Source organism: Siphateles boraxobius, unplaced genomic scaffold (assembly GCF_051911475.1).
Source record: "Siphateles boraxobius isolate OS27281-9 unplaced genomic scaffold, OSU_SipBor_1 1, whole genome shotgun sequence".
In the NCBI taxonomy this organism is placed as follows: Eukaryota; Metazoa; Chordata; class Actinopteri; order Cypriniformes; family Leuciscidae; genus Siphateles; species Siphateles boraxobius.
In genome coordinates, this window is record NW_027508699.1 from 4,834,451 (window position 1) to 4,848,284 (window position 13,834).

Here is a 13,834-nt window from a genome sequence, read left to right on the forward strand (position 1 = left end):
TAGGCTGATAATGCGCTTTATTAGTCATTTTTGTTTATATTACATTACAAAAATGGAAACCAGCAACTTTTTCACATATCTTTGGACCACGCTGTAGCTTCCATATCTTTACACAGATACAATCAAAAACCCTTAATCAACTATACATAAATCTATCTAGGCATATGCACAACTCTATTATTATTCACATGCTTGCATATTGCATTACACATTTATTACATGCATATGACTAACGCATAACGCAGCAAGTTCACTTTGAAACACACCGAACGTGATGAATTAAAATCCGCTACGATTGTAAGAAAGTATGCAGTAAAATTAAGCCTTATGAAAAATCAACATCATAATGGCACTTCACAACTAATCTGTAACACTTGACTGAAAAGGATGATGCAACTGGCGAGGATTTAAAGCTGTTGCTCATTTCAACTCACCTGAAAAAAGCCTGGAGATAAACCTCACATACATTGGGAAAAAAGTGATCAGGAATAGGGAGAATGTCTTTCCCCCCTCCGCCTAAAATCTTCCTTTCTTGTTCAGGTGACTGGCTTTCGCATGAGAGCGCTGATGCCTGATGACGTCATCGGATGCGGACAGACTTTCCGCAGATCTTCAAAACATCATCAGTGAAGCGCGCGCTAAACGGCAGATGATGTTGACATCACATTTTCCTATTCACGACACTCCTTTGTTGTTTTTGCAAGGAATCGTTTTTTTTGGTGTCGTTGTGAATCGAGCTTGCTCGACAAGATAATGTTAGTTGTTGTTAAAAGAGCTCTTCGTGCTGAATTTGTTACTAAGTAAAGACAAGCGATTTCCCGGATGTTGTGGAAACCCAAGGCCTGATTCCTCTTCTACTACACGCGTGTAAAGCATCTCTCAGTGCCTTCAGGAGGCTGGAAGTGTGCCTGGATATTGAGCAGAAGTCATGTTCGGCTCGTCGAGATCTGGAGGGGTGAGAGGGGGTCAGGACCAGTTCAACTGGGATGAAGTGAAAGTGGACAAACACAGAGAGAACTATCTGGGTGAGTATCGAGCTAACGTTAGCCGCTAACTCCGTCAGCGCTGTTATCGTGTGCTCTTTATGCGAAGTTCACAAAATATTGCGTTATATTCAAAGCATGATTTATTGTGCACGTTACACGCTTGAATTAAGTAATGATTGTTAAGTAACGTTAGAGCTCGTGTAACGGATCTGTGATACAATTTTATTGTTTACTGGCACGACAACCCGTTCAGAAAGCTATAACTCGTGAAAATATTGTAGCAGACTTGTTATGAGTAGTTGTTTTGCTTTTCTGTAAAGATATTGCTAGTCGATATCAGCATGGTTTGTCCATGACAGTTTGTCCTCTGGGAACACGTTGCATTAGATGTTTTCTTCTGCTTAAAGTCCTTAGTAACGTTAGTTGTTTTGTAAATTCAGACATGCCTACCTTTTTCCTTGGTATGATCTCTCATTATAACGCCTGGTAGTTTAATGTGTATGTATCAGAGACAGTTGTGGCTTTTGTTGGTTTAAGTTAGTTGACGTGTTGGCTTTCAATTTAAAGTACCTAGAGTCGCACGAGACGTGCACGCAGCGCGTCAGTTCACGAATCCTACTATGGCAAAGGCTCAGCATATGAATATTAATAAGGTCATGCGGTCGTTGCTAGGTAACCTGCCCCAGCGTCCTGCAGGAATCCTTCTACTGCGCATGTAGCCTGGGAAAACCCTGACGAACTTCAGGGAAATGTGAGATTGCTTTGCAAAGTTACAACTCAGAAGGGTATGGTGTTAACCAGGCTACTGCGCATGCGTAGCTTATTAATATTGGCTTTATATGACGTCGAGGAGCCCTACTGGCCAGGCGTGACGTAACCTGTTCAAGAAAGCTATCTACATCATAGTAGGATTCATAAGTTGATGTACCATGTGCGCATTTGACATACCACGCAGTTTTTTTAACCCCCAAGAGTCAAGACATTTTACTTACAAAGTTGCTTGCAGGTTATCTTGTCTCTATCAGTCAGAAGGTCAATATAGCTATATTTTCTGTTACAAACGTATTAAACTCTTAATTAAATTCTGTATAATAATGTTAATAATTGATAAGGACAATGATGTGCCCACCACACACAAAATATTACATGTATATTGCATAAAGAAAATTATTATACTCCATAAATAGTTTTAGTATTATAATATTATTTTTGCAAATTTTAAATTTTAAAATTTAAATATATTAAAATATTCCAATAAATGCATATCACCATATGCAAATAAATGTAATTCTCATGTTTGCTTTAATTACAATGGCCATAAATTAAATACAGTACAACCAATACTACAATCAATGTGGTGCAAATACAATTTAAATAGTAAAATTTTTCTAACAATATAATCTTTAATAATGTAATATATTTTCAACATTACCCTATACTAAGAATGAGATTTTTATGCTTTATATGATAAAGAAAATTATGGGGGAAAATGTAGTTAATTGTCATTAAATTGTTCTGATGGTCATAGGTTTAATTTTATTTTTATAAGCTAAATGTATGTATATATTTATATATATATATCTTTTTTTGGGGGGGTCGGGGGGGGGGGTGAAATATTACTTGTTCTTGACATGTTATGTAAGATTCACCTAAGGTCTTGAGTAACACTTTAGTTTCGGGACCAATTCTCACTATTAACTTGTTGCTTATTAGCTTACATAGTACTAACATATTGGCTGTTTATCAGTATTTATAAAACACATATTAATACCTTATTCTGCATTACCATATTCTATGTCCCATAATCCTACCCAGTACCTAAACTTAACCACTACAACAATTACCTTACTAACCTTTAAATTAGGAGCTTTTTAAGACAAAAGTCATAGTGAATAAGTTTTCCCAAAACTGAAGTGTGACGTGACCAGGTCTTGTGTTGATTTTCCTCAGGGAATTCCCTCATGGCACCGGTTGGACGCTGGCAGAAAGGCAAGGATTTGACGTGGTATGCCCGAGATAAGAAGGGTGGCACAGCTGTGTCTAAAGAGCAGGAGATGGCAGCGGTACGGGAGGCGGAGCACGAGGCCATGCTGGCAGCACTGTAAGTGCACTTGATCCATCAGTGGCCTGTAAATTCAAATCAGTATCAATCTGAATGTTTTTGTCTGTTTTAGGGGACATAAAACCATCAAAAAACAACCAACTGGTCTTACCAAAGAGGTTTGCATTTGTAAACATCCAAACATGGACGATTTTAATTATTTGCAGCATTGCATTTTCTGATGCATGTTTCTGTTGCTGGCAGGATCTTGCAGATGTGTGCAGGAGGGAAGGAGAGGGCGAGGAACGGGACGTGGACCGGGTCTCTGGCCTCGGAAGCTCCAGGTAAAGCCAGTGCTGTATGTTCGTTTACCGGCTTTTGTGACAAGTTCGCTTGATCTCTTTGCCTGTTAAAAATACATTCTTAAGACATTCTATGTTCCAAGTAACTTATTCTACCATAGAAACACCCTAATGAACGTATAACGCATTATCTGGGTTGAGCAGAATTCAGAAGTGAAGAATCTCTGTCTATCTACCTATAAAAAATGACTTTGTGCACCTTTAAAGAATGTTTTTTAAAAACACAGTGCCCTTTTACTAGGGCTGTAACAATACATTGTGTCTTGTGTCGCAAAACAAAAATGCAACAATGCGTATCGTGGAAGGTGACACTCTGTATTGTGTATAATTCACCCAAAATTAAACTTTAGTTTGAAGTTTACAGAGTTTTAGTGTTAGTAATACATTAAACTATTATATATAATGTTGAATATAATGTATAATAATGCAATGGGGAATATTTATGGGTCCTGATAATGCCAAATGTCTTATGTTACAGGTAAAAAGTGGCCTACGTTATTTTAAATGTATCTAGTCAGTGAAAGAGTGCTTCTATATTTTCAGATTCAGAATGCATATTTTTACTCTGGTGTCACTACTGTCCTGCGCATTGGGTTTCCAGCACCAGGTCCAAGCCTATTCATTTACACCCACAATGTAATACCAAATTTAGCGTTTTAATGCGAGACACTACAGGTGAATAGGGTAATTTTTTTAGCTAGCAAATATCACCATGAAACTTTCCCAGCTGATTACCTACATTTAAGATGAGAAAAAAATTATTACAAGTTTTCTGTAATTTAATGTTTAAATATGCAAATTAGGTATTATCTAATTAAATATGCACTAATTTGCATATATTTAAAAAACGAAATCTGAGTATTTAATAAAGCCAGGTTCAAAATTATTTTTTCATTGTGTTCACATATTAGATGGGGAAAAAATTACAGAGGGATTTATGGATATCTACTTTTGTTATCCTGTAAATGAGAATATACTGCCAATAGCCTTAAAAAATGATTTTTGCTATGTTTTTTGCAATAAAATGTTATATAAATCAGGCTAGGAATAATATATTTACAAATCCCTCTGTAAATGTCTTCACAATATAACTAGATACAAGACTGGAAAGTTTGGTGTATATAGGTGCTACTGAATTGGAGATTTCGGACTTTGAGTACGATAGAAAAGTCATTTTGAGAAAACGGCTTTAAAGATTTAGCATCAGCCAATAAGATTGCGAATTTAGAGTAAAATCCCCCCTATTACTTTCACAATTGGTTGCTGATAAAAAAGGAAATGACCATATTTGGATCGGGCAGTATTGTACAGGAGAGAGAGAGCTTTCTAACGGTGTGTGTGATGACAGGGTGCAGAGGGATGATTTATAATGACAACTTTTGATGAATTTATGAGAAATCTACAGTCGCAAACAGACAAAGTGTAGTAAAATAAAGACCTAAATGTGTATTTCGGACTTTTTTTCACCAGAAGTCTGAAAGAAGACATGTTATTGAAGACAAATATCCCAAAATCTCAAAATTGACCAGTGAAAAAAAAAACGATGTTTTTGCCTGCCGTGTCTCGCCTTAATCAACAGTACATTTTTTTGTGAACCTTATATCATATGTCTTAGAGTATTGCAACAATATCATATCGTGATATGTATAGAATTGTGACATGAGGGTATCGTTGCACCCCTACCTTTTACCAAGACTGACCAATATACCAGGAGTACGTAGCCGCCTGAACCCGATGAAGGAAATACTTTATGAAGGCAGCCGACTGCGTTCTCCCCTCTCTAAACCTGTCCTCTACTGTCTCAACGACGGTGCCAAAAACAGCCCTGAGCATCAAGGAGGACCGCTTTATCTGACTCCTTGATCCCTGACAAATGAAGCCAGAGAGTTTCTCCATCACCACTATAGCAGCCATACACCGGCCAATAGAGCTAGAGCTAGGGATTAAACCCTCCCCGATCCAGGTCCACAAACCTCGGTGTCGTCTGACATGGTTTAGAAGGTGTATCCACACCTTCAGCTGGCTGTCTGGCTATGGCACGAATCATAAGTTTCACCAGATCATCGTATTTAGTGTTTTGCCGGTGTCTACTAGATCTCTCCATTTCTACAGACACCACGTCTGTTATATCAGAATCATGGACGAGCAGTGTGGGCTTCTGGTTCTGGAGTGGGGAGTTCCCTCACGCGTCTCTACCTGCGTTGCACTGCGTTAGCCACTGTACGGCGTGTTTGTGCGAGTGCCTCAGACACCGGGTTCTGCGAGGGACAATCCCCATGGCAGCATCAGCAGCGGACGCAGCGTCTCCAAAGGGAATAGCCAATAAACAAAAGAAGTATGACATGCTTCTTAGCGTCCGCTTTTGTGTGGTCACGGTTAACTCTTGAGTTTCATACTCTGGGTTCACTGAGCTTTCTTCATACCGTGACTAAGCAAGGTTTGGATTAAGTTCAGGGTTTATGTGATGGTAAGCAAACCTTGCTTTCTGGAATACCCTTCTGGATAGAAATGCTTAGGTTTTGAAGTGTGTATTGAAATGTTAGACAAAATAAAATCCCTTTTCTGTTTCAGTCTATGAAGTAGCTTTAGTCTGTAACTTGCTCCTCTATTTTCATCTTATTTTAATTTATAAATAGAATGTAATCGGTGGAACATTCAGAGATTCTGCTTTTATTCCTCATCAGGGCCGGGGCAAGAGGAATGTTGCTTTCCAAGCAAGAAAAAGAAGCTGTAAAAATGGGTTTGCCGGTTTTCACGGTATGTTGACATAGATAATCAGTTTTTAATGCTAATTTGTTTTTAAGAATGTGTCATGGCTCATATCTCAATTAAAGCTGTCACTGACGATTATTTTAGGACTTGAGTAATCGGTCGATTATTTTGATGTTAAATTGAGTAAATAGATATTTCTTTTGTGGTACTAAAAATAGTCCCATAGCCTTTAAAATGACTTAAAATACATACAGTATAGTACTGTATAATATCAATGAGGTAATAATAATTGATTCAAATGGAGTATCAAATGCAAGTAATCATATGGTTTTATTGAATAGCACTGTTGAAATACATAATGTAATATACGTAATCAATAATCAACTTATGTACATTATGTATGATAACACATGCCTGCAGAAGGTGCCAACTGTCTGGTGTTCCACAGCACGATCAAATCCTTTAAACAACATTTATTTAAAATGTCCACTTAATCTTTAATATTTGGCCACTTTTTTATAATAGAAACGCTACAGCCACTGTAATGTCTTCTTGAACAAGAACATCAAACTCAGAGTTAGGGTTAAAATCTTTATTTTAAAATCGTGATGAACAACAATTCACATTTTAGAAACATACTGATGTATTCTCCTGTGTTGGCTTAGGTTTGTAAATGATTTACGTTAAATCATTACGTTACGACAAATCTGGTCAAATGGTGCACATTGTGTTCCCAGATGAACATTGTAAGCAACCTAAACTCACAGCATATGCAGAGATGGAGTTTGTTAACCGAGCTGCATGATATATCAAAACCATAACCGATAACCAATTTACACTTTGTGTTGCACTATTATCATTTACATGCGTGGAGCACTTTCAAATCCGCAGAGTGTATATATATATATTAATATATCATGCAGCCCTAGAAAACGAATGCACCACTTGCAGTATTTTGCCGGGTAAATTGCAATCAAGGATTTTTAGAATTGAGCACTCGTTTAATTGAGGAATTCTGGCGGCCTTAATCTCAAGAATCATATTACAAGCATAGTAAATTGTTACTGATCTTGAATTTGTGAATTAATTTTTTGCCAGCATCATAAAGCAGACAGACCGCAAGAAGCCGCTAAGACGCTGGAGGAGGCCAAAAGACATGATAAAGGAGATAAAAGGTATATAGACAAAATGATTCACAGAAAAAACAAGTTTGATCCATTTTATGGTTTTAAAGACTTGTTGTTTTGGCTTAAACTACCCTCCAAAAATTATATTTGAATGAATTTTAAAGATGGTATGGAAGAAACATGAGAATTCATCAGTACAAAAAAGATACTACTGACAAAAAAGCAAAATATCTAAGTGAAGAACTGATATTAATTACAGATCTGACAGCAAAAAGAAGAGTAAAAAGGAAAAGAAGAGTAAGAAGGAGAAAAAGAAGAAAAAAGAGAAGACGAAACACAGAAGCAGAAGGGACTCTTCAGATTCGGACTCTGAAATGTACAGTAAAAGGTAAACTGTGTATATTTTTCCCATTGTGTCAATGAACTAAATACCATTATTTACTTTTTGTTATAGATTATTTTATGTAAAACTATAGATTTTTATTTCTCTAAGGTGTAACGCAGTTTTTCCACAAGAGGGCGTTGTAACACAATTTAACTGCTTTAGTTCATCACATATTTCAGTTAGTTTGCTCTTCTTATTACATATTACAGTCCTTTTGAAGACAGTGTTACAACTTAGTTTGGGTTGAAGAAAATGATCAAACTATGGTTCTGTTCAAAAACGTAGTGAGCTTCTAAGGTATTTCTTTTAATATATTTACCAAACACTTTTATCACAGAATTGAATGGGATTCTTTTGTACCATATTGATATTTGAGAGAGAGAGAGAGAGAGAGAGAGAGAGAGAGAGAGAGAGAGAGAGAGAGAGAGAGAGAGAGAGAGAAAATATTTCATTCTTTGTCGTCATGAAGTGCATTTAATATTAATTTAGTTAAATTTATCCAGAGTTTCTAACTGGGGTTAGTGAAAAAACTACAGGGAGTTAAGTATTAAAATAAGTAAATCACCAAAAAAATAATTTTTAAATAAAAACAGTCAAAATAAAATACTTGAACACTAAAAATAGAAATATATTTTATTTGTTTACCTGCATGTCAATGTGTCCATTAACAGAATTAATCAGAGAGCTGTGAACATACAAATTTGATTAAATTACTGAAATATTAACTTGCACTTCATAAATTTTGGAAAAATTCCAGTTTGGGAATCCCTGGATTACATGAACAAAAAGATTAATAAACATGAAAGCAGCAATGACAATACATGGCCAAAGTCTTCCAGGTTTAAAATATTGTTGTCCTGACTTCCAGAATCAATAATTAGTGAAGGTCACTGGATATGATGATGACAGTAGATAAAGGCAGATATGCATTTGTGTTTAGTAATCTGCATAATTATTCATCTCATACAGTAGAGACCAAAAGTGATGTCCCTTTTAAATAAGAGGATTAACTACAAACTACATCTATAGGATTTCTTTTACTATGCAAAGAAAAATGCATAGAAAAACAAAAATTTCATAGGATTGCATGCATTGACTACAACATAATCACGTATTAATATTTTGTTTTTGCATGTTTCATTTTTTTTTTTATGACAGCCTGGACAAAAATGACGTTGGCAATTTGGCATGTTTCATTGTGTTATGATGACAAATAAAACAATTGACTCCAAGCACTACTAATATAGCCACACTATATTTTAAAATTTTAAATCATACCGAATCTCAATTCATTCAATTTTTAACATTGCACCTCTGATGCCTACAGTGGCAGTTAACTTGATAAAAGAGCTGTAGTTTGATTAGATTTGGGAATCACAAATAGCACTCATTTAAATTAGTGCTTTTTTGGTTAGTTTTTACGGAAGCTGAGATTGTCGGGTGATATTTCATATTTTAACTTCACTTATGTCTCTGTGATTGTGACCCTTAAACTGCTTAGCATGGGGGAATCAAAATTTTTAATTGTGATTTATATCACCGTATCAGTGTTACACACCACCAACTTTTTTATAAATCGAACAAAACCTCACAAGCTTTATTACATCCATAAATTCACTATATAAAGTACTCTCACGCTTAGCTGCTTGATTGTTAGGGTTTTAATTTAAACTATAGTATCCCCCATCAATATATATCAAAAGTTGTATATATAACATCCTACATTACATTCATGCAAACACACTATAGTCAAGTAAAGCGATTCATACCATGATCTGTCTGATTACTCTATTCTGATTGGCTGGAAGGTGTGCAATAAAATAGTGTAATGCACAGGTAGTTCCCAGTCAGTTTAATCACCGTTCTATATTAATGCTCTGTTTTCATTTAAGCACACACACACACACACACGCGCGCGCGTCAGTCGCCGGAGAAACATTCAGGAGCACAGAAACTTATCAACGTTGCCTCATGGATTTTATTGATAAAATAGCTTTGCCACTGAATCGCTGAGCAGTGATGACACAAAATGTGATGTAAAAAATGAAACGAAGATAATCATATTTTTGCACCTTGAATGTAAAAATTACAACCTATGCAACTGAAAACCAGAGTGACACACTTTAGTGGATTTTTTAAAAAACTTGTTATAACTAGCTGCATTTTTGTTCACACCCCTGATTAAAACTAGTTGAAGCACCCTTTTATTACAGCACCAAGTCTGTTTAAATAGGAGTCTATCAGCGTGCCACATCTTGACTTGATATTTTCTCACTTTTTGCAAAAACATTGCAGATCTGTTAAACTGTGATCATGGCATCTGATGTGCACGATCCTCTTCAGGTCCCCTTACATATTTTCTATAGGAATCCGGTCTGGGCTCTTAGTATTAGTCTAGTCTTAATAGTATTTTTACTCATACTGAATGTAGGCCCAAATATGCATTAGTCCTCAACACCTTTATTTTTTTAAATAAAAATAAAAATGAACATCTCAGTATTGCAATTAATCAAGGTGGACACAACAGCCTCTTAAAAGTCTACAAACAGTGAAGTCTCAGTTAAGCTCAGACCTCAAAAAGGGCATAAGTGCTGGTTTGTGCCTCATCAGTGGCTGCATGTCCTCGTCTCATATATGAAACGCCTGCGATTCAGCAACTACATGCTAATGAACTCGCATTCATGTACAGTAGCCTTGTTGGCAGGTTTGCACAAGATAGCCCTTACAAATAAAGTACACTTCAAGTTCATTTAATGAAGTATACTCAAGTAAAGTTCAAGTAAATGTTTTAAGTATAAATAACTTTATGCAGTAAGTATACTTACAGTATATCAATGTACTGGTAGTGTACTATTGTACTATTTCAATACTGCTTGGGACTAAATTGGCCCACTTTTTATTATATAAAAGTGTACGTTTAAGTGTACTATAAGTGTAACAGTTAAAGTAAACTTTAAGTGCACAACTAGTTCACAACTACATTTCTCATTTGTACTGAATAAACTTCTTTTTCTTAAGGGAAAGTACCTTCAGTGCCCTGTAGATGCCCGTATCGCTTCTTTTATAGCGGTAATAAACTGCTGCAGAAAAAGTTAGATGCCATACAAAATGTAATAAGTAATTGCATATCTCATTACAAATCTATTGGAGTAAAGAGTACATATACTTAATCAAAAATGTATTTGAGAAGAGAGTTAAAGTTGCCAATATGTTTGCTACTATAAGTCAAATTACAAAGTTGCCAAAAAGGTACTTAAGTACAGTAACTAATTACATTTACACAAATACTATAAAGGCCCCAATATACATTTTGTTTATTTTTATGTTCTTGGCTTTTGGGTAAAAATAAGTTTGAGGTACGTGAGCAGCGGTGTACTGTTAGCAAACATCCCGATGCCGCCCACACTGCTGAGAGCCACGTTTAGATGAATATGAAAATATGTACTGTGCGCTTTTGTATCAATAACAAAATAAACACAACAAAAATAACATCATGTTTATTTATATAGGACTTTATACAATAGATTGTTTAAAATCAAGCAGCTTTACAGTATTAAACATGAAAAACAGTGTCAGTGTCTCTTTCAATTAGAATTACAACTTATTATTCTACTATAAAGCGGCTCTCCGGCGTGTTCATGTTTGTACCCGTGGACGTCTGACCTCAATGGGCCGGACAGAAGATTACAGCGTCAAAGAAGGTGGAGCCTCTTACTTCTTTACTTCTCACGCCTATTATTGTTCCATGGGTATGCTGTTCTTTTCTAGATGTGCTGTTGTGCCAACATACCTGGTACAATTTTGGCCAAAAAGTTAAATTATGGTCTCATCAGACCATGGATTTGGGTGACTGTGTTTCATGGTATATCTTATTTACCAAATGCATAAAAAAATTTGTAGCCCTCACCTGAGCGACACTTTTTAACAACGAGATGCTTCGTAATCTCTTGTAGAAGCATTCAAACAAGAAGATGTCAGACAAATCTTAAAAGAACCGATGAGATTTATTTGGAGTTTATCAGAGTCATTTATGGTGAGGATGGGCGTTAACTATTTCACATGAGCTTGATGATTATTTAATTCTGAATACAGCCACAAACTCAATTATCAAAGGGTGTGCACACTTATGCAGTTAGTATATTTCAAGGTTTTATTTTTATCTTTTTTCTCTGAAATGTCACTTTGATTTTCCAAGGTAAAAAAAGTTCTGATATGATTTATCTTCTCCTTTTTTACATCACAAAAACCAGTTGTTTTAACAGAGGTGTGTAGACTTTGTAAATCCACTGTATAAATACTGTACAATTGGATCCTCATACGTAAAGCAATATATAAAATGTAGCAAATCTCAACTGCTTGACTTTATTTAGTACCAAAATGAAATTAATATTATCACCCAACTTTTTATATAAAGTTGGATATATAAGTACACCCAGCTTCATCTGCATACATCAGTATACTCGCATAAGGTGATGTGTACTATATAGCAATCTCAGTTTAAAAACTCTTCGATTGCTTGTATTATCGCAAAATATAAGCTATATTATCGCCCAGTACTAATCTTCTAATTGCGACTATAAGGCATGAATATATTAAGATGTTATACACGTCAACATTATAATTTTTTTTAAAGAAGTTTTGAAAAAAATATGTATTGTGAAAAGTGCTAAATAAATAAATTTGACGTATTTGATATAAACTGTAGACAAGGATAGTGTATTCCTCATAGTCCATGTCTGAATTATGGTTCTCCCCTCAAACAGAACCAAACTTCCCATGCTCACCAGGAATAAATGATTGTCTAGGTGTGTTTTGTGCTCCCCAGGCCGAGAAAAGATTCCCGGGACCACCATGGTCCTAATCCATCAAGGAGCAGTCAGAGTGGAGCCAGAGCCCGTGACAGCCATTCAGGAGGAGGGCCAAAGGCTGACCACAGGACACTGCCCCCCCCTCGCCAGCGGCACGACACGGACTCGTCCTCTGATGGACCGGGGTCTCCGTCACCAGGCTACCGGCGGCGCCACCACACCGGCTCAGACCCCTGATGCCCCGTCCACACCTCCTCGCCCCGAGAATGGATCTGATTGGCCCCTTTGACAAGCTCTGGACAACTTAGGCCACGAAACATGGCAGCTCTGCGAGCACAGACATTTATAAGCAGTGCACTAGTAAGGAGTTCTGGGTAAAAACTTTATGTGAAGTAAAACTTTACTTTCAGACCAATTAGCTTGTACAGCACTCTTATTCTGGACACAAAGTGAGACTGCATTTCCTTTTCCCAAAAATGAAATTCTCTCATCATTTATTCACCCTCATGCCATGTGCGATGTATATGACTTACTTCCTTACATTAATCACACAAGCTAATATTTTTAGGAAAATAATCAATCTCTGCGAGTTTGCATAAAATGCAAGCGGCGAGTGCCAAATAGAAATGATAGGTGTGTAAGCAAAATGTTTCAAAAGTTAAAAATATGAGTATTTTTCTTACACATACCTGTCATTTCTATTCAGAAGACATTGATTCATCCACTGGGGTCATATGGATTACCGTCCGATTGCTGTGTGTGGTTTTTCAAACATCAACAGAGTGGCACACATTCACTTGCATTATATGGACTCGCAGAGATTGATTATATTCCTAAAAATATTAGTTAGTGTTTATCAGAAGAAATAAAGTCCTATATGCAGATTGGGTGAGGGTGAATAAATTATGAGAGTTTCTAAATCATTTGACCTTAAAATACTCATTACTCTACTGCTAAAAAAGAACAGATTATATGCCATTTGTTGTCTTGCTGTGTTTGAATTTATGCTAATTCTTATTTAAAAAATACAGCAATCAGAATGACAAAAACTCAGCTATGTGTTCGAATTTTGGAGTAAAATGGGCTTATTTGTCAGGAAAATAATAATAAAAAAAGGTTTAATTCTCTTAATGCAAAATATCATTTCTTTTTTTCCTTTTGGGTTTTAAGCTGAAATGATATCTGCACACGTTTTGCTCTTCGATGCATAAAGAGAGAACCCACATAATATGACACGATCTGCAGCGATTACAGCAGATATGATTGACTTTTTATTCTTGTATATGTTTGGTGAAATAAACCTTTTCCATCACATTGTTATGGTCAATGCACCTGCCCTCATCACCTCTATCCTTCAGATATTGTTTTCTCAGTCTATTCTGCTCTAATTTTAAATCTGCAGCTTCCTGGCTG

The 13,834-nt window shown here is 36.1% G+C and overlaps 2 protein-coding genes across 3 annotated transcripts in view; one reads left to right on the forward strand and one right to left on the reverse strand.

Annotated features, from left to right (window-relative positions):
• guk1a (guanylate kinase 1a) overlaps positions 1-1,611 on the reverse strand; it is a 20,544-nt gene extending 18,933 nt beyond the window's left edge. The window contains exons 1-2 of one of the 2 annotated variants that reach the window (XM_077247177.1): positions 1,437-1,605; positions 435-947 (exon numbers count right to left, since the gene is read on the reverse strand). In XM_077247177.1, coding sequence (XP_077103292.1) covers positions 435-468 — 34 coding nt within the window. In that variant the 5' untranslated portion in view covers positions 469-947; positions 1,437-1,605. Of the gene's footprint in view, positions 1-434; positions 948-1,436 lie in introns of both variants that reach the window. The other variant, XM_077247262.1, reaches the window with a different exon arrangement.
• On the forward strand, positions 887-13,733 carry cunh1orf35 (chromosome unknown C1orf35 homolog). Its single transcript, XM_077247173.1, has 8 exons — positions 887-1,025; positions 2,937-3,087; positions 3,161-3,206; positions 3,292-3,371; positions 6,074-6,146; positions 7,200-7,276; positions 7,488-7,616; positions 12,439-13,733. The coding sequence occupies exons 1-8, from the start codon at positions 929-931 to the stop codon at positions 12,656-12,658; spliced, it is 873 nt and encodes a 290-aa protein (XP_077103288.1). The 5' UTR covers positions 887-928; the 3' UTR covers positions 12,659-13,733.
• Positions 13,734-13,834: the final 101 nt, after the last annotated feature.